Here is a 22,174-nt window from a genome sequence, read left to right on the forward strand (position 1 = left end):
AGGGTCAGTCTGGGTCACACCTAGACTGAGCCAGCAATATATATATATATATATTCGGCCTGGGTGCGACCCAGGCCAACCGCACCCAAACCAACTCGGTTTGGTCTGGGTCGCACCTAGACCGAACCACATGGTTCTTATAAAAACAAAAAAAATGTTGGTCGAACTGGTTCAGACCAAACTGGTTCTAGCCGAACCGCTTTTGGTTGAGTTGGTTCAGACCGAACCAGGTTAGAACAAACCGGTTTACTCTGACAGGGTCTCAGATCCATTTTGATTTGATCTAGACTAGACCAAATCTAGATCTAGTCTGATCTAGTCAATCTGGATAGATCCAAATAAAATTGGATCAAAAAAGATATGGGTCTGGATCCTGACTAACTGTTCTAGATTCAGAACAGAACTGGATATGGTTTATATCATTTTTGGATATGAATCTGAACTAGATTTGATTGGATTAGTGTTGGATTCAGATCAGAACTGGGTCTGAATCTAATCAAACAGTTCTGGATCCAGTTAGACAGTTCTAGATTCAAATCAGAAATAGATCTGAATCTGGTTGTGAGTTATTTTTTAATTATAAAAATATTTTTGAAATGACAAAAATGCTAGTATTATTTGCTTATAATTATTTTCTAGTGGGTTGTAGGCTCACTCCCTGTTTAATTAAACTGTAGGTTTCAGGCACACTAGCACATATAAGACTTTATCGATTACTTCTTCGATAGAGCATTTAGTAGTTTTTTTACTTTCTTTTTATTGAACATTTATGTAATTGTTATTTTTTTTATTATGAATGATGAACAAATGTAAGAAAATGAGTTATTGAAAAAAAAAATAATAGCCATGTTTTCTTTGTGTGAACTCTGTACACTTTCACTTTGAAAAGTAATACCAATCGAACTCGGACTCCCGAGGTCCTAGATCGGGGTGTTACAGAAGTTGATCTCGCGCCTCGCCACGGTGGTCTCCAACTGGATGCCCATTGATTAGGGCAAGGGTGCAACAACCAAGCCCTAATGGCGGCCCTCGATTGGCGATGAATCAATCTAAGGTAAAAGAGAGACTTCCTCTCTCATCTTTTTCAAGATTTTACCACTTTATTTTTCTTATGCTACACAATCAAGCAAAAAGTTTTCTTTTGAAAAACTTCTCATATCAACACTTTTCTGTTCTTATAAAAAAAATTCTCACTTTCAAACTTGCCGCAAATAAAAATCGCAGAACACAGAAAATGCCAACTACGGCTGTTAAACTTGGGTTTGCGCTCTTCATCTTCCCTCCGAGCTTGGTTGAGCACAAAAGACGCCAAAAACTCCAGTTTGGATCAGTGAACACTTCTCTTCCAGCCCCCGACCAGAAGATGCATCAAAAGTGCAGAAGACAGCAAAAACTGCTGCTTGGATCCGTGGATACCTCTCGTCTTGCCCAATGCAGAAGACGCCAAAAAAGGCGTCCCATGCAGGGTTGGGTGCGTCCAGCCTTAGTAGTATTGTAGAATATCATACTCAAGAATATTTCTTAGTAAGAGAATATCTTTGGGTTTTTTCAAAAATCTTATTTGTTATTAAAAAAAAAATTCTAAAAATCTTTGCATGTTAAGAAATTATTATTTGTCCAAGGGGGTAGGGGTAGCGCCGTAGGGCCTTGGCTGTTAGAGTAAGGTTAGATTTTCATAGGCATCACCTCTCTGTGCAAGCCAATGCATCCCATAGTTCCTTGGGGCAGGGGTCTTAGCTTTAGAGTTTTACAGTCTGGCTGAGCCAACGCGATCAGATCTTAGATCTTAGTGTTGGGTGCGATTTCTTCAGGTTATAAATTAAAAAATAGTAAGAAATTATTGTATGCTAAAGCTGTACAACGTTTGATTAGGGGTCCAAGATCGGGTTGGCCAGATATTTGATGAAAATCATAGCTCGAACCCGATCCACATATGAATCGGACTAGGTACAGGTCTACCCGAATATTATCCGTGTTGTGTGCTTATGTGATGTTTGGGTTCGGGTCAAATCAGTTACTTGACACAAACCCGACCCATTAATCTCCCTCCTCGGGGGTCCTCATTCACCGACTCAAGCACTGCCTGTATATGTATTTCTCAATTCAAGGGAGCGAGGGAGGGGAAAAGCGGGAACGCAGAGAAATCACCCTCTCTCACCGTTTCAATCCAACCAACCAACCAACCAACAGAGAGAGTGAGAGAGAGAGAGGAAGAGGACGGGCGAGGAGCGGCGATGGTGGAGAAGGAGTCGGTGATGGTGGAGAAGGAGTCGGTGATGGTGGAGAACGGCGACGAGGGGAGCGGGAGCAAGAGCAAGGCGATCGTGAGCAGCGAGCAGATCGACGTGGAGGCGTACGCCGCCCTCTACAGCGGCCGCACGAAGGTGTCTCGCCTCCTCTTTATCGCCGACCGCTGCGGCAACGAGGCCGTGCAGATCGAGGGCCTCAGGATGGCCTACGACGAGATCAAGAAGGGCGAGGACACGCAGCTCCACAGAGAGGTCGCCCGCAGGATCGGCGGCCTCCTCGGCCCGGCCTACGCCCTCGACCATCCCTGGGTCGACGCCATCGAGCACCGCTTCCAGCTCAAGAAAGAGAAGCTCGAGAACGAGCTCACCGGTTACAAGGCATCCCCCCTCACTTTTCTCTCTCTCTCTCTCTCGCACTCACTTTCTCTTCTTCCCTCAATTTTCGTTCGTTTGATTCTTTCGTTGCGAATTCAGAGTCATGAGCGTTTGATTCTTTTAATATCGTTTTGTAATCTCTCTCAGAGTTGTAATTTAGGGGTTTCTAGGTATTTGGGTGGCTCGTTTTTTATGGCATTGTTGTTAGGGTTGGAAATTGGAATCACCGATCTCAAACTCTTCATTAAGGGAATGCTCCAGGAATCACATTCTGATCGTGTGTCTCCGAGTTCGATAGTAGATGATTATTGAGAATTTCGTAGGATTTTCCATTGCCGCAGCATTGCTATCATAACTTGTCGACTCACTGTTTCTCATCTGCAATGCTGTGAATTATACAAGTATATCATTCTGCAGTTTGATTATCTCGTGATTGGTGTGGGCCATGTGTTTGTAGATTGGACGTGCCCTCGTCACGATTACCGTAACTTGTGCTGTCTGATGAAACGCGAGGGATGCTATTTTGGAATACCAAACCTCAGTTCTTAATTGTATCGATGTATATGTATGTATACAGTTGTCTCTTGTATTTTGAGTTTGCTTACAATTGTTTTGAAAAAAAACTTATGAATCTTAATTTCCAAAATCAATTAATCAACATTAAAAGGACCGACACTTGAGTTGTTGTAGCATCATTTCTGCACAACATATCCTGCCAGAATCTGGGTTGCATACAGCGGAGCCAGGATTCTAACTTTGGGTGGGCACAAATGCAAAGTATAAAAATAAAATAAAGTAATTACTAATAAATTATACTAATTCACGATATTTAAAAAAAAACAAATCAAAACTCCAATCCTAAAAGCTTCATAAATTAAAACCATGACCAAATATTTCATTCAAAAAGACCAAATCAAAACCTCAATTCCAATAAACGTAAAAAGTTATGATTTATGTTAATAAAAAAACCTAATATTCTAACCAAAATCAAATCACACAGTATTCATCGATTCTTGCCAAATGGTAATTAAAAAAATGCACGAAAACCCTAGAACCATAAAATATCTGTTTATGTCAATATAAAAACACCAAATCTGAACCCTAAATCCTAACAAACATCATTCATAAATATGCCAATTAAAGAAGCAAAACTCCAAATTAAATATTTATGTCATTTGACAAACCAAAATAAAAAATTTAAATTCTTCAAAAAAAATCAAAGATTTAGGGATTTGATAACAAATTAAGCCTTCATTAATGGAATCATGCTTAATGATAATTGAAAATAAAATTGCACAGAACTACCCTAAAACCCTAATTACATACATATTCAAGTCATTTGGAAAAACCCTAATCAATTACCAAAGTCCAAAAAAAATCATAGATTTAAGCTAATTGCCCCCCCCCCCCTAATATTCTAACCAAAATCAAGCGTTCATTACTCATACCTAATGCTAATTGAAAAATAAAACACAAGAAACCTTAACTAAACATTTATAGTATTTATAAAAAAAAACTACATAAAAAATCTAAACCCTAACAATACATTAGACTAATTGAAAAAAAAAACTTGAAATCAAAACTCTATCAAGCCTTTTGAAAAAAAAATTGGAAAGAAGAAGAAAGAGACAATGTCTCAACCATCAGGGCTATGGTTGTGCACCAGAAAGGCTACCCGATGGCGGACAACCGAACCTAATCCGGAAAAGTTGAGGGAGAGAACCTCAAACGGGAGTTTCAGGTTTCACTGCTGCCGGTGCAGGCGAACGGACGATGGGATGCTGGAGTGGAAGACAAAGCATGAGAGAGAGAGAGAGAGAGTTGGGGATATGGGAGGGGGAGGGCATGGGTTGGATCTAGGTGTGCCCACCCTGACCCGACCATACATAGAGTCAGGGTGGGCACTGTAGCCACCCACCCAAACGAGTCACGGTGGGCACTGCCCACCCTGATCCAAACCCCCTATTGGGGAAAATTTGGGGTGGGCATGTGCCCACCCTGGCCCCAATATGGTTCCGCCCCTGGTTGCATATGGTCTGATAGAATTTCATCCTGTCATTATTTTGATTTTCTATTCTATCTTAAATCAATAGTTCTTGGTTTTCTTTTTGCTCCCAAAGAATGTATCATTCTCCTGATGCTTTCTATTGTGATTGCATATTTCCTATAAACAGTCTTGTACTAGACGTGATGGTGATAAGGATTCTTTTTCTCCAAAATTAGAAAGCTTTATATTCTCTAAATCGCACCCCACAAGCATGCTATAAATGCACCATGGAGAACTGTCTAGTGACATGAAAAACTGTTTGCTTTATAAATTCAATTTATGTTAACATAACTTTTTGAACTTCTCAAACCACTACCATGGTGTGCCTTTCTTCTTTTGTTTCTGTTTGCGAACAAGTGCTGCCTTGAACTTAATTCGGTTTATGTTTTCTTCAGGTAGAACCGTAGAAGTGATGGAAAACTCTGTTTTCCCAATTTTTTTATGGAATTCAAAATTGGATGCATCATCTGTTTTGTTGCCTGTCATCCTTTGTTGACTGCAGCTACTGATCCAAATAACAGAAAATTCCCCTTCTAATCCATCCATCCTTATGTTCATATTTGTTGCAGACAAATTTGATCAAAGAAAGCATAAGGATGGGACTTCATGACTTGGGGGATTTCTACTTTGCTCATGGGAACCTTGGAGAGGCATTTAGGAATTATGTCCGTACACGTGATTATTGTACTTCATCGAAGCATATAATTCAGATGTGTTTGAATGTGATTTTGGTTGGCATCGAGATGGGCCAGTTTATGCACGTCTCAAACTATGTGTGCAAAGCAGAGCAGACTCCAGAAGTGAAGGATCCTGTGACAGTAGCAAAACTTCGGTGTGCCCTAGCATTGGCTCATTTGGAAGCTAAGCATTACAAGCTTGCTGCCCGCAAGGTCTGTCCTGTTGCCTCTTTTTGGTTATCAATTAAATTTTATGATGCACGAAAATATATTCCATGTGTGCTTTTTTTTTCTTACCTCAAAGCTATTAATATTTTATGTGTTCATGTGGTCTGCATCTGGTGCATGCTATGTCACACAGACTCGTCTTAGAGGTCGCCGCACCCGCATCAACGCGGTGCATTCAAACAATTCTGGTTGTGGTCAACTATGTTTGTCCAAAATGATTTCGATAAATTTTGACTGAGTCCATTTTAGTCCAAAATAAAATATAAAATAAAAAGTGTGTGTGGTGGTGGTGGTGGTGGTGGTGGGGGTATTAAGGCACGACTGCACCCCCTGACTTCTCCTCCTCTCCTTCCCCGATCGATTGCTCCTCCTCTTCCCTTCCTCTTCTGACGACGACGACGAAGGCCACCACCACCACGTGTACCTCTCTCTCTCTCTCTCTTCCTTCTCTCTTTTTTCTTCTTCCTCCCCTTGTTGGCGTAAGGCCTGAACCCAGGTCTGCTGGTGGGTTCAACTATGGTGAATCCAGGCCTCGGTTGAGCAGAGCCGAACCCAAGCATGTTGGGTTCGACTTTGGTGAACCCAAAACTAGGTTCACCAGAGGTCCAGAGTGTTAAAATGTAAAACTGTACATATATGTATATATAATAATATTATATTATTATATATATATATAAATACATTTTTCATTTCTTTCTTTTCTGTAATTTTTTTCCTTTATTTTTATTTTTTGTCTTTATGTCATCTAGTTCAGTTTGAACTAGAATGACTGTTGCTAGTCAAGTCCTGTCCAGACTTGACTAGCAATAGAGCTGTTGGACTGACACATTCCAACAGCTTTAAATAGAGCTGTTGGACTGTGCCCAACAGCTCTATTGAGTCCTCTTTCAGCTGTGTATATAAAGGGGTGCAGCCCCTCTTGTATTTTACTCCAATGCTTCTTAAGCAATTGGTTTTTCATATCAATAAAGAATACATTTTTATTTTTATTTTGTTTTCAGTTATACCCTTTTTAAGGGTTATGCTTTAGTGTCATTCTTGACACTTGCTCTTGTTAATCTAAGCTCGTGTTTCGAAGATCCCCATTTCATTTCATGGTATCAAAGCCGTGGAAGTACTAAATCTTGAGGAAAAGCTGCCTCAGTTTCCGTGCCCGTTTGCAAAAGTGTTCGCCACTTGAAGAGAAGTGTTTTATCACTTCATTGAAGAAGATTTCACATCTTGTTGTATTGTTTTTTTTTCTTTCTTTTTCATTTTACTTCTTGTTTCTCTTCTATCCCTATTCTTTCTCTCCTTGTAATCGATGGATGACAATGATAAAGTCACCATCATGCCTATGAAACTAAGCGATACGAACTATGTAACATGGGCTTCAATCATGAAGCACCATATATGGGGAAAATGCTTATGGGGGATTGTGGATGGTTCCGATTCGGAACCTAAGCTATCTCTTACTAAAAAGGAGGGAGATAAAGAGGTCCCTCTATCGGAAGAAGAGAAAATCAAGGCTATTGCCTCATACGAGAAGAAATGGAAAGAATGGAGAATATCTCATGCGAAAATAATGTCATGGCTTATCAATAGCGTTGACATTAAAAAATGCTCAAGTCTTGCCAAATTTGATCATGCCGATAAGGCATGGGAATACCTTAAGAATATGTATTCCCTAAAAGATATTGCACACGTGTGCAACCTCCAAGAAAAAGTTCGAATGATGACACAAGGAGACAAAACTATTCGTGAATATTACAATGGGTTGTCCGAACTTTGGGAAGAACTTTCCCTTTTAGAACCAAAGTGGCATTGTGCCGAAGACATCGAGCTTCGTCAGAAACAACTCGATGCCGAACATTTTTACCAGTTTATCACTGGATTAAGGCCGGAATTTGAAACCACTAAATCGGCCCTACTTCACCGGGGAAAAATTCCTTCTATTGTTGAAACTATTGAAGAGTTAACAATGGAAGAAAATCGTCTCCGGAAAGGTTCTTTAAAAATTGAAGATGATTCTGTTTTAGCCGTGTCTAGACCAGGGAATCATGTTCGATCATATAGGCCTCCTCACTTTAACCGACAAAATGGTGACTATGATAAGAAGAAAGTTATTTGTCATCACTGTCATGAACCGGGACACTATAGGCCACAATGTCCCAAACTTAAGGAGCTGAGAGAAAAAAGAGCTGCAATTGCTGGATCGGAGCCTAAAGATCAGGATGCACCAGTTTCCCTGGCCCAACTAATGGAGATTCTTCAGCCTCTCATCAAAGGTGCCTCTTCCTCATCTGAAGCTTCAACCGGCGCAGCAGCCTCATCTTTTTCTGATCTAGGTAAAATTTCTTGGCTTCTTGACTCTGGTGCATCTTTTCATATGACCCCAAATAATCAAAGTCTATCCAAATGTGTTAAAAATAAAACAAGTGTGTCAAAGGTCTTTACTGCTGATTGGACTTCTCTTGAAATAGAAGGAATAGGAAATTTTGAAAAAATTTATAAAACAATTTTTTTTTTATTCCAGAAATTAGACATGTTCCCAAATTAAATTTAAATCTTTTATCTGTATCTCAAATTTCTGATTATGGGTGTAATATTTTTTTTTCTTCTCATGGTTGTTGGATACAGGATCGCCAGTCAGGCAAGCTGATTGGGGAAGGCCATAGAGAAGGAGGACTCTATTACATGGATTTTTTGGAAATGCCGAAGAAAGCTTTTTGTTATAATATTCAAAAAATAGAGTTGGAACTGTGGCATAAGAGACTTGGTCACCCACATATAGCCAAAATCCAACATTTTCCAAATCTAGGGAAATTTTGTAACTCTGAATCATTTGATTGTAAAGATTGTATTCTCGGCAAAATGAAAAGATTACCATTTCAGAACAAAACCTTTTTCTCTTCAAGACCACTTGAATTAATACACTCGGATGTTTGGGGTCCTGCACCAGTAATTTCTAAAGGAGGATTTGTTTACTATGTTATTTTTGTCGATGATTTCTCCCGACATACGTGGATGTACTTTCTCAAACATAAGTCTGAAGTATTTTCATACTTTCAAACTTTTCATAATATGGTTAAAAACAAGTTTCAAAATGATATTACTATTTTTCGCACAGATTCAGGGGGAGAGTTCTTATCCACAGATTTTCAAAATTATATTAAATTGCATGGCATCACACATCAAAGATCTTGTCCTTATACACCTCAACAAAATGGACTGGCAGAACGAAAAATCACCATATTATAGAAACCACTAGGACTTTATTAATAGCAAATCAAGTCCCGAAAGACTTTTGGGCAGAAGCTGCCTTAACTGCCACATATCTCATTAATAGGATGCCATCTTCTTCGTTACAAAATATCACTCCCATTGAAAAACTTATGAACATTTCTCCAGACTACTCTAGACTAAGAATATTTGGGTGCAAATGTTTCATATTTACTGACAAAAATGATAAACTTTCCCCTCGTGCGATTCCCTGTGCCTTTTTAGGATATGCTGAAAACCAGAAAGGTTATAGATGTTTTGACTTCAAAAATAATAAACTATATGTGTCTAGAAATGTTTCCTTTCTTGAAAAGGAGAGCTTCTTTGATTTTAGAAAATTAAAAGACGTCACTGAGTACTCCTTTTTGCTAGATCTAACATCAACATCTAATGAATATGACCTTGACTGTAACTTTGATGATGATCAAAGAATTATTGATCTTAATGTTGAAAATGAAGAAGTTCATAGAGATACTAGTATTCAATATTCCAGGCGACAAGAGTCTAATCCTCCATGTGCACTTGAGAAATATTCTAACATTCCAACTAGACAATCAACCCGAATCTCGAGGCCTCCTGGAAAGTTTGTATCATACGAGTCTTTCTCACCCACATATAGGGCAGTTATTGCATTAATTCACTCATATGAAGAACCATCCACATATTTTCAAGCAAAAAATGATATCAAATGGATAAAAGCCATGAAAGCTGAATTAGATGCACTTGAAAAGGCTTCTACATGGAATATTCAAGATCTTCCTCCAGGGAAGAAAACTATAGGATGTCGATGGGTTTATAAAATTAAAACCAAGAGTGATGGTACTCTTGAAAGATATAAAGCCCATTTAGTAGCCAAAGGTTATGCCCAAGAATATGGGATTGATTATGAAGAAACCTTTGCTCTGGTGGCTCGTATGACTACTGTCCGAACCTTAATTGCCTTAGCTTCTATCAAAAAATGGTCTATTTTTCAAATGGATGTCAAAAATGCTTTTTTAAATGGAAAGCTAGTTGAAGAAGTATATATGGAACCCCCTCCTGGTCTAAGTATTCCTAAGGGTAAAGTCCTTCGCTTAGAAAAAGCTCTTTATGGACTTAAACAAGCACCAAAAGCTTTGTATGATAGGTTTAGTCGTGTTATGATTGATATTGGTTTTCAATTCTGTTTAACTGACACTGCTTTGTTTATTAAGAATTCTGATGCAGGAATCATTGTGCTTCTTCTCTATGTGGATGATATGATCGTCACCGGAAGCGATAAACAGGGAGTTGAAACAATCAAAACACTTCTTAAATCTCATTTTGAAATGACTGATTTGGTCTTGTTGAGATATTTTTTAGGCATTAAAGTTGCTTATTCTCCTAGAGGATATTTATTATCTCAGACTAAATTTGCTTTTGATATTGTTTTCAGGTCTGGTATTACTGATGATAAGAAAGTCGACACTCCAGAAGTTGTTAATGTTAAAATGAAGATTGATGATGGAGAACTTCTTGCAGACCCTACTCCTTACAGACAGCTTGTCGGGGCACTTTCCTATCTATCCATTACCAGACCAGATATAGCACATGCTGTTCATACAGCAAGTCAATTTCAACATGCTCCTACTTCTGTTCATATGGGAGCAGTCATGCGTATTATCAGATACATCAAGTCCTCTCTTTCACGAGGACTTTTCTTATCTTCCTCCTCTTCTCTTGATTTAATTGCATATACTGATGCTGATTGGGGAGGTGATCCCAATAACAGACACTCAACCACTGGCTTTTGTGTCTTTTTAAGGGAATCATTAATCTCGTGGAGGTGTAAAAAGCAGCATAAGGTATCTCTCTCATCCACCGAAGCTGAATACAGAGCCATGACAACCACGATCATGGAAGTAGTTTGGCTCCGACGACTGCTTGCTGACATGGGAGTTGAAGCAACAAAGGCTTCACAAATGTGTTGTGACAACAAAAGTGCGATCTACATTGCCAGTAACAGAACATTCCACGAACGCACCAAACACATCGAAATGGATTGTCACTACGTCAGAGAGGAATATCTACACGGGATAATTGATCTGCCATATGTCACTTCAGAATATCAGTTAGCAGACTTCTTTACAAAGCCTCTCGCTGCTCCCCGATTTCACTTTCTCTTAGACAAACTTTCGCTCATTGTACCGTAAGTTTGAGGGGGAGTGTTAAAATGTAAAACTGTACATATATGTATATATAATAATATTATATTATTATATATATATATATATATATATACATTTTTCATTTCTTTCTTTTCTGTAATTTTTTTCCTTTATTTTTATTTTTTGTCTTTATGTCATCTAGTTCAGTTTGAACTAGAATGACTGTTGCTAGTCAAGTCCTGTCCAGACTTGACTAGCAATAGAGCTGTTGGACGGACACAGTTCAACAGCTCTTAATAGAGCTGTTGGACTGACACATTCCAACAGCTCTAAATAGAGCTGTTGGACTGTGCCCAACAACTCTATTGAGTCCTCTTTCAACTGTGTATATAAAGGGGTGCAGCCCCTCTTGTATTTTACTCCAATGCTTCTTAAGCAATTGGTTTTTCATATCAATAAAGAATACATTTTTATTTTGTTTCCAGTTATACCCTTTTTAAGGGTTATGCTTTAGTGTCATTCTTGACACTTGCTCTTGTTAATCTAAGCTCGTGTTTCGAAGATCCCAAATTCATTTCACAGAGTTGAACCCATGCTTGGGTTCACCAAAACTAAACACATGCGTATTGGGTTCAACTCTAGTGAACCCAGACTTGGGTTCACCATAATCGAACCCAGGCCTGAGTTCACCAGAACGCTTCCTTCTTATGATGAACTTGATAATAAAGCAGAAAATTATTAGGATCATTACCTTATTGTCATATACGTTGTGTATGATATACTTTTGGTATGCAATTATTGCTTGTTTCTTTTATTAGTACAATTTATTTTTTTTTGCTTGACTTGTTTGATTGTTTGATGTTTTCTTAATTCACTTAGTGTAGCGATAATGTATTTAGGTTGATTTAATCGTGGTGTTATTTTTTTATTGATGAGGAATAACAATTGTAAATTGTTAATTTGATTTATTTCATGAATTGATGATATATGATAATTGCTTTTATTTCATTAGTGTTAACTTAAAACCGTTAAAAATTATAAATATATAGGGTTAATATTGGCTATTAATGAAGGTACAAAACTAATGAGTAAAAATCACTTTTTTTTTTAAATTTTCAATTTTTGTAGATTAAATATTAGGGATGTGATCTACATGGTTAGTTGAGTAGGAAACTTGTTTTGAATCACGTGATTATGACAAGTAATTAGGTTTTTAAAGGGGTTAAAACATTAATGGCCCACAATGTGCCAAAATTTTATAACTCAAAAGATCACATTTTTACATCGGAACATCATGATCCAAGGGCTTGATCCTTAACAAACAAACTATGCTGAACACATCTATGTGGTTAGATTGAGTCATTTCAACTTGCATCTATGATTTCTACCTCATTAGTAGCAAATATATATATATATATATATATATATATATATACACACACACACACACACTCCCCGTACCCCTACACCCAAGTTTTTTTTAAAGTGTCGCTTCTCCGCATCCGCATAGGTTGCTTGTTATTAGCTTGAATTGTGGAAATAATGAATCTATTTTCTGTTTGCAAATTAGAAATAAAAAATTTGAGATGGTGCCATTAAAAAGCCTCTACAAATTTCTCAGTTTATTTGGTCCTTAAAATGCTAGTTATTATATAAGTTTTATATGGTCCTTAGAAAGCCATTGGTTATGTGTAACATCTTGCATTCCAAACTGCATCATTTTAAGGATGACCCTTTGTGCTTGACTTGTCTTGCAGCATTGCCTCATGTGTAGCCCTAATATTTTCTGCGTGTTGTGTTTGTGTGTCCTGATAATGAATCATTTGAACATACATCAATTTAGTATTGTTCCAAGCAGTGTTGTACGTATCGTACGACACAGTACGATACATATCGTTATTTTTTGAAAATATGATATGATACACCCCTATATCATGCCATAACGTATGATACAGGGCATATCGTATAATACGGGTGTGGCACACTTAGAAAAGACCCAAAACTTACTTTTTAAGTTTTGGGTTTTAAAGGCCTCTTGAGGGCTGGCTTCTACATTTGTCTAGAGGTTGTTAGAAGGAAACCCATGCACCCTAGGAGTTGTGAGATTGTTTTGGGAGTCAATTCATGTGTAAGAGAGAGGACTTTTACAATTTTCTCGGATTAGAGTGCATTTTCACCATTTTTCACTCAAGGAAGTGGGTTAAGGTAAAAAATTTCTATTTTTTGCTTCTTATTGAGTTTTTTTGGGGGAAGTTGGTATCTGAGGATTCGGCATAGCAATGGTGCACTTAAGTAATTAATGGAAACAGATTGAAAATCAAGTTCAACTATTGTCAAAATTCTTTTTCAGATGGTATCTCTCGGTTGAAACATCATTTAGCCAGGACACATCATAATGTGCATGTATGCACGTCAATAAAATTATCGGATGCCTTGAAATGGCAATGTCAACAATTATTTGATGATCTAAAAGGAAAAAAATAAGAAAGAAAGATGAATGAGGTGAAAATGAGGTATGCGAGCCTTGGGAGGATGTGTGTTATGAAGATAAGCTCCCTATTTTTACTCCTATAACCCCTAGCATAGAATCAGAAGTAGGATGTCCTGTAGTTAAGGGTAAACATGTGGCTGGTGCCAATTGTAGTGCCACCGTTGGCACAAAAAGAAAAGGAGAAGATAAAAGAAGAGGTAGAGTTAGAGGCTCTATTAAGAGCTTTTTCCCTCATAGGATTGCTCTTGGAGGGCAACCCGACATTTGTACTGCTATGACTCAACATTTAGTCGAGCAGACAAATGTTTCGGTTGGAAGATGGTTATATGATGTCTGCATTCTTTTCAATGCAACAAATTTCTTTCATTTTCAGGTTACGGCGGATGCCATAACCAATATGAGCTTGAATACAAGATTCCTTCATACTATGCTTTAAGAGGAAAAGTTTTATATATTAATATGAAAGAAGTAAAGTCATATTGTGATGAGATGGGTAATCATGGAGAGAAACTGGGTGTAGCATCATGGCAGATGGGTGAACAGGACCTTAATAAAAAATTTTGTCTATTGCCTCAAGGGAAATATGTCTTTGAAGTCAACTGATCTATCTCATATGCCCAAGACAATAGATATATTGTTCAGAGTTTTTGATCAGGTTGTGGAAGAGGTTCAACCTCAAAATATTATATAATTTATTACTGATAATACAATAAATTATAGGGCAGCAAACAGAGAAATGATAGAAAATTTTGGGTCATTCTTTTAGACCCTGTGTGCTGTCCATTGCGTTGACCTCATGCTTGATGACATCAACAACATAGATGATACAAAACAGCCTGTCTGCCAAGAAATTACTAAATTTATTTACAATCATGCATGGGTTTTGAGCCTAATGAGAAAGTACACTGGTGGTGCTAAGTTGATTCATAGTGCAATTACTAGATTTGCTATGATTTTTTGATAGTACAAAGTCTAATAAAGAATAGAGTTGTACTAAAAAAAATATTTTAATTAGTAAGTGAAATGCATATCCCTATGCACAAAAAAGGAAAGCCCTAAGAAATTGTAGATATTGTATTCAGAAGTGGTTTCTAAGATTCATGTGTGATGCTATTGACAATAACTGTACCTTTGGTAAAGGTGTTTCGATTGGTTGACAATGAAGACAAACCAACTATGGGTTATCTCTTTGAGGCCATGAATAAGGTAAAATAGGTCATGGATAAGGCAAAAGAAGCCAATAGAGATAATTTGAAGGAAAAAAAATTATACATATTATGAAATATCATTGATCATAGGTGGATCGGACAATTTCATAAACATCTTCATGCTTCATCATATCATTTAAATCCTGCGTTTAGATACTCTCCTATGTTTAAAATAGACAAGAAAGTCAACAAGGGACTTTTGATTGCATCGAAAGGTTGAACCTTGAGTATATCATTTAAGATCAAATTCATAAGGAAATGAAAACTTATGATAATGCATTGTATGATATGAGGAGACCTGCAGCAGTGCGAAATCATGCCACAATGCGTTCAAGTAATTTATTTTGTCTATTCAATTTTAATTTAATATTGTTATTTAGTTATGATGTTTTGTATATCTGTTATTGTCTTATTGATTTCTCATTTTCTTATTTTTTTGTGTTGGGCAAGGTTTGAAAGTGATGTTTCAAATTTGAGAGCTTTTGTTATTCACATTCTTAGCTAAATATGTAGTCCAAGTGGATGCGAGAAAAACTGAAATGTCTTTGAGCAAATCCATACCAAAAGAAGAAATATTATAACATAAAATGCTCAACGACCTCGTCTATGTTCACTACAATTTACGACTGAGGTAGAGGTATATAAAATTATAAAGTTTATTTGTCATTTTCAAGTGTTTATTTAAAGTTTTTTTTATCATTCAAAACCCAACTAATTTTAATTTTTTCATGTCATCTTTTTAGGAAAATCTAAAAGTTATCATCAAGGAGGCACAAAGAGATTCAATCCCATCGGTTTAAAACATTTTGATGAATTGGATGCATGAATTGAAGAAGCAAAAACTCTTTTAAATGAAGTGGACATTCAATGTATTAATGTGAAAGGAGCACATGAGGCAGATGATGAAGACCCTACGTATCTTGGAGATGATGTGGATGTCGAAGGAGGAGAAAAAGAAGAAAATAATGATGATGAAGAAGATGGTTATGATTATTAAGGTTTTATGTAAGACGTTTTAAATAAAAAATGATTATTTAACACCTAATTGTTCATAAATTTGATTATTTTGTTTTTGTTTATATAATATGAAAGTATGAGTCTTGTGACATGTTCTTAGTTGCAAGATATTTAATATTTTGCATTGTTCTTTTGAGATATGCATGCAATATTATCTATGATTTTATATTAGTTGATGTTTGATGATGTCTCATGCGGCTCATAGAGGCATAAATGCTTCATATGTGATTTTATGGTTTTATTTTGTGCAATTAATCATTGTTTCATGTTATATGATTTTTTTAGAATTTTTGCTTACTTTTTTTTTTTTGAAAAATTTTTATTACAAATTTACGATACATTTATAATATGATATGATACGGTGTTACTTCGGGCCCGACCGATACAGGTAACGATATGATACTTACAACCTTCGTTCCAAGTACAAACCTAGGCGGATGTTGGTGGATTTGTGTTAAGGTTGACCTTGATCAAACTAAGGTCAACTTCATTTGCAACTACTCTTTATGATGATAGGATGACAACTTGAGGATTTTCTATTGTGACTACTTGAATTGTCTTTTGGGATCATCTTCCGGTGACCCTTCATCTCATTCATCCGTCTTTATGCCTTTCTATTGTCATATGCATCCAAACTTTTATAAGGCAAGGACTTTAGTTGGTCTACTTACTCACTGCTCTTGTTACCTGCTAGTCTATGCCACAGGGACACTCCATTTTGCCCTCCAAACCCGTGTCGACACACGTCAGCATATGGACACGCCATTTTACCCTCCGTACATACAAGTTTGTATTTAATTTATAATTTATAATAATATTTTTAGTTTATAACCTATGTCACACGAACTCGGCTAAGGAGGTGCCGCACCCGAGTCGACACGCCCCGACACAGGTGCGGACTCGGGTGCGGCTTCGGACTCGGCCAACGCCAAGTCGGACTCGGTCAACGAGTCTAGGCCGAGTCCGTCCACATTTTGGACTCGGTCAACTTTGACCGAGTCCAAAAATGTCCATTTTTATTTTTAAATTACGTTTTGGATCCGGGTCGGGTCGGGTCCGGACCAGACCCGACCCAGATCCAAATTTCTTTTGCAGTCGAACCCTAAAAGGGGTTTATCGACAGGGGGAGGGGCTTACCCTCTCGATTTTGCCTCTCCCGCCTCTCCCCCTCAGCCCCTGCAGCTTTCTCCTACACCCACACCGGCGATCCAGACTCCGGCGATGGTACACACATGCAACCACTGTCTCCCTCTCCGTCAACACTCAACAGGTATGTCGATCGACCCTCCTGCACCCTCTGCTCGCAGCCTCCCTCCTTGCACCCTCTGCTCGCAGAAGAGGGGCTTGGCCCCCCTCCCTGCACCCTCTGCTCGCAGCCTCCCTCCTTGCACCCTCTGCTCGCAGAAGAGGGGCTTGGCCCCCCTCCCTGCACCCTCTGCTCGCAGAAGAGGGGCTCGGCCCCTCCCTGTGCCTCTGATTCATAGAGGAGGGGCTGAGCCCCTCCTCGTTTCCCTTTTATCATAGGGGTAAGAAGTAGGAGTGGGGGAAGGAGGGGGCTCGGCTGACAGGCCGATCCTTGCCCCACCAAACAACAGGGGAAACGAGGAGAGGCTCGACCCCTCCTCGTTTCCCCTGCTGCCTTTGGCTTTTTGGCAAGGGCGAAGCCCCTGACACAGATAAGGTTCAACAGGGGCTTGCCCTGCCCCTCCTTTTTGCATTAGATAGGGGGTAGGCCCCTTATCTCGAACCTGGTTTGCAGAGGAGGGCCTGGTTTGAACCTGATTTGCACAGGGGGAACGAACCTGTAGCTCTTATTACTATTATTTTGAAGTGTTTATTAACTTTATTTTATTTACTTATTTTCTTTTCAGTTTTCACTTTTCAGATATAATGGCGAGTTCTAGCGGTAGTGTCAATACATTTGGTTCAAGTTCTAACCCTGAATTAGAAGTTTGTCAACCACTTTGGAGGCTTGTGACAAAAGGGGTAAAAGCTAGTAGTGGTGCTGGTGGGAATGTGCAGTTTCATTGTAATCTATGTAAAACTGTTTTCACAGGTTCTTATACGCGTGTGAAAGCACATCTTTTGCATATTCGTGGTCAAGGAATTAGGGCATGTTCTAGGGTTGACAAAGACATGTTAAAGCAATTGAAAAAAGAACAAGAGGAAGCTGAAAAGAAGAAAATTGCAGAGATGAGAAGCGATTCGATTAATTTGTCTTTTCCTACTGCTAGTGATATACAAGAAGAGCTTTTAAAGAAAAGAAAGATGGAAAGCAATAAAACAATACAAGCGTCATTCAAAAACATGGCAAGAGCAAAAATTGATAAAAAGATTGGTCGATTCTTTTAGTCAAGCTCAATCCCTTTTAATGTAGCTAGAAGTTCATACTTGAAAGATATGATTACATCTTTGGCCAATTGCAATTTGAGTGGTTATGTGCCTCCTAGTTCAGAAAAATTAAGAACAGTCATTCTTGCAGAGGAAAAAAATAGAATTGAAGACTTGTTAGAGACCCAAAAATTTGCATGGAAACGACATGGAGTGTCGATTGTTTCTGATGGGTGGACTGATATACAAATACGACCACTGATAAACTTCATTGCTTACTCACTTAATGGGCCAATCTTTTTGAAGATTGTTGATGCATCTGGAGAGTATAAAGATACTGAATATTTAAAGAGATTATTTGTCGAAGTGATAAAAGAAGTGGGTGAAGAAAGTGTGGTGCAAATCATTACTGACAATGCTCTAGTTTGCAGTCGTGCAGGAATGAATTTGGCAAGTGAAGATACATATTCACATATTTTTTGGACTCCTTGTGCAACACTCAGTTTAAATTTGGCACTTAAGAGTATATGCAATCCATCAAAAGATGATGCACATGCACATGAAATGTGCTTATGGATTGAGGAAATAGAACATGATGTTCGAAATATTAGAAATTTTGTTGTAAACCATCATCATGCCCTTTCTATATTTAATAGGCATTCTGATCTCAAGTTACTGAAAGTTGCTGAAACTCGTTTTGCTTCTCTCATTGTTATGATAAAACAAATTAAGCAATTCAAGAATGCATTGATGATGATGGTGGCTGATCAAGATTGGGATTTTTATCATACTGAAGATGATGTCAAGGCTCAAGCTATCAAAAAATGCATCTGTGATGATTTTTGGTGGGATAAAATTACATATTTTGTTGAATTTACAAAGCCTATTTGGGAAATGTTGAGAGAAGTTGACAGAGATGTACCCATGCTTCATTGAATTTATGAAATGTGGAACAATATGATTGAAAAAGTTCAAAATATCATTTTTAAACATGAAAAAAAAGATATTGCACTTGATGATTCAGAATTTTACAATCATATACATTCAGTTTTAGTGAGAAGATGAGATAAAAGCAATACACCTTTGCATTGCATGACACACTCTCTCAATCCAAAATACTATGCAAAAAAATTGTTGACAATAGGTGTTGGTCGTGTTTTTCCAAATGAAGATCCTGAGATATCAAGAAATAGAATGATATATTTGAGAAGACTTTTTAATGATCCTCACATGTTTAAGGTTGTAAATAGTGAGTTTGACAAGTTTTCTACTGGGAGATTTGATTCTTTAGCAGCACTTGTGGCAAGGGACGAGGAAGATCCCCTTAATTGGTGGGCAACATATGGATCAGAGACACCAAATCTGCAATGTCTTGCAATGAAGTTGTTATCCCAACCTGATACATCATCTTGCTGTGAAAGAAATTGGAGTACATATGCTCAAATTCACAACATTAAAAGAAACAAACTCACTAGTAAAAGAGCAGAGGATTTGGTTTATGTTCACTCAAATCTACGATTAATTTCTCGCCGCACCAAAGAAGAGTATAGTTACTTTTTTTTCTTTGTATTCAAAGTTTGTATTTAAATATTTGTATTCAAAGGTTTAAGTTAGATACTAATATAGTCATTTTTTGATGCAGTTGTGGACCATCCAAGAATTGAGATGTAAATCCATAAGATTTTGACTTGAAGGGAGAACATAATTTACATACTCTCAACATGGACTACCTCAATCCTGTTCTTCCCTCTAATTCAGATGATGAGGCAGATCTATGATAAGTTTTGTTATTTATCACACTCACAAGCTTCTTTATGTGTTATATTTTGGTAAGTTTGTGTTGTTAAGAATTGTTTTTTTATTTTTGCTTTAAAATTTACAATCTTTATGTGTTAATTTATTGTTATATATATATATATATATATATATATATATATATATATATATATATATATATATATATTGCGCCGCACCCGCAATATATAGCCGAGTCCCCGTGTCCAAATTTTTTGGAATTGCGCCGCACCCGCACCCATGTGACATAGTTTATAACTTTATATTTTCAGTATATATATATTTATATGTATATATATATATATATAGCCATGTCCCTGTACCCACAGTTTTTGGAATTGCCCTGTCGTACCCTCCGTACCCGTACTCGTACCTGCACCCACACCTGTACCCAAGTGACATAGCTGCTAGTTACTTGAAGATCCGAACATAGATGTCATGATCCATGTGCACACATTGATATTTTTACAGACCAGCAAGAAGAAAGAGTTGGCCCTTCTGTATGAATGTTAACCACTGTTATATGAAGAAAAATGCATAAATGTTGAATGTTTGATTGATATGAAAGCCTGTGATGGGGGTATGCCTTTTAAATCTTCTGTCGCATTCGGTTTTTCTCCTCGGGTAGTTATTTTTTCACTTTTTTGCGGGGTGGGCATGGAGTGGTAGGTGGGTTTAGGGTTGGACCTATGTCACATGGATACGGATGCAGGAGCCGGATACACTTTGGTATGATACAATAATTTTCAAAAGTTAGGACACCGAGACACTGCTCTATACATGGATGTGTGTGTGTAAGAAACAACAATTCTAAGTCTCTATAATTGGGAACATCAAATGATGAAACTAAGTTGAAATTGACATGTAATGTAATTGATGACAAACTTGAAAAGAAAAAGAATTCAAGTGAATACAAAACAGGTAAATAAGATCATACAGATAGAATTAATGACAATGTTGAATGTGTGAAACCGATTGGACTGTGCCCATGAAGTGTTGTGTCATATCCATGAAGTGTCCGATTGTCATGTCTACGGTATACACATGCTAAGTGAAGTGTCCGTGTGACATAGGGTTGGACCGGTGGTTAAAAAGTTGGTTGCGTGATTACTAATTTCCTTTCATATGCTTGCAGTTTCTGGAAACAAATCCTGAACTTGGAAGTAACTACACTGAGGTGATTGCACCACAGGATGTTGCAACTTATGGTGGACTTTGTGCACTTGCATGTTTTGACAGAACAGAGTTGAAGGTAATACTATTACTTTTGCAACCACTAAAATGTGATATTGTTGAAAATACTATATTGGTTTCCTAACATGCACGTTAACACTTGACTCATGCAACTTTATCATCTGTAAAATGTGATATAGGTTATAAATATTACATCAGTTACCTAACCTGCTGTTTTTTTTTCAGAATAAAGTAATAGACAATATCAACTTTCGAAATTTTTTGGAGCTTGTCCCAGAAATAAGGGAGCTCATTCATGATTTTTATTCTAGGTAGGCCAACATTTCATTTGGACTCTCTCTCTCTCTTGCTATATGAGCAGAATATGTTCTCGAGTATGTATATTAAATATTTGTCATGAACAAGGTGGCTGCAGAGGTTTGCATTTTCCTTTGCTGCTAAAGCTATAAGGAAAACATGGTATTAAGATGAGAATCATGATAATCTTGTTCATTCATCATATATTTCTGGCTGATAGCATGAGATATGTTTTATCTTGTATGCCTTCTATAGAAATCCTTGGTGATGGCAACACCAACAAATTCAAATCATCAGAGTAGTAGCTTAAAAAGTTTCTAGGGGTAAATGGACATGAGCTTGGGAAACGTGTTAATCGTCACTAAAAGCCATTGACGCATGCAGCTTCATATCTCTTTTCACCTCCCATCACCATTGCCAGAATGTCCACTACCATCAGCTGTGTGTTAAATTGTACATATATAACTGTATATGTAATAACCTCAATTTTTGGCATTTATTTGTTTAAATTTATCTGAAAATAATAGGTATTTTTCTAAAATGGTTCTAGGATCCGCATTTCGAAATCCAGGATCCATATATAAATACGCGTATACTATCATATATATTATATATCTATTAGAAACATAAATAAGATGATAATATAATAATAATTATATGTATAATATAGCGGGCAACCTGTGGATCCACATCGTAAAGGTGGCGTGGGTCCAAACCTGCAGTTGGATTCCGGGTCTCGGACCCGGGCCACACCCCGTTACTGATAAGTGGTTAAAAAAAAATCCTTTTGGAAGGGGTCGCAGGGAGAGGGTTTTGTTAAGCCTCTCTTCCCATCCCCGCGCCACTCCCTCTTCCTTCCTCTGGGTGAAAAGGGAAACC

General features: G+C 37.6%; 1 protein-coding gene across 1 annotated transcript in view; it reads left to right on the forward strand.

Moving 5' to 3' along the window:
- Positions 1 to 2,136: 2,136 nt before the first annotated feature.
- LOC149833045 (COP9 signalosome complex subunit 1-like) overlaps positions 2,137 to 22,174 on the forward strand; it is a 62,519-nt gene continuing 42,481 nt past the window's right edge. The window contains exons 1-4 of the mRNA XM_090014864.1: positions 2,137 to 2,627; positions 5,241 to 5,561; positions 20,940 to 21,056; positions 21,224 to 21,309. Of these exons, the coding sequence (XP_089870990.1) occupies positions 2,235 to 2,627; positions 5,241 to 5,561; positions 20,940 to 21,056; positions 21,224 to 21,309 (917 nt within the window). The 5' untranslated portion in view covers positions 2,137 to 2,234. The remainder of the gene's footprint in view (positions 2,628 to 5,240; positions 5,562 to 20,939; positions 21,057 to 21,223; positions 21,310 to 22,174) is intronic.

The sequence above is a fragment of the Nuphar pumila genome, chromosome 7 (genome assembly GCF_984573655.1).
Source record: "Nuphar pumila chromosome 7, dmNupPumi1.hap1.1, whole genome shotgun sequence".
Taxonomy (NCBI): Eukaryota; Viridiplantae; Streptophyta; class Magnoliopsida; order Nymphaeales; family Nymphaeaceae; genus Nuphar; species Nuphar pumila.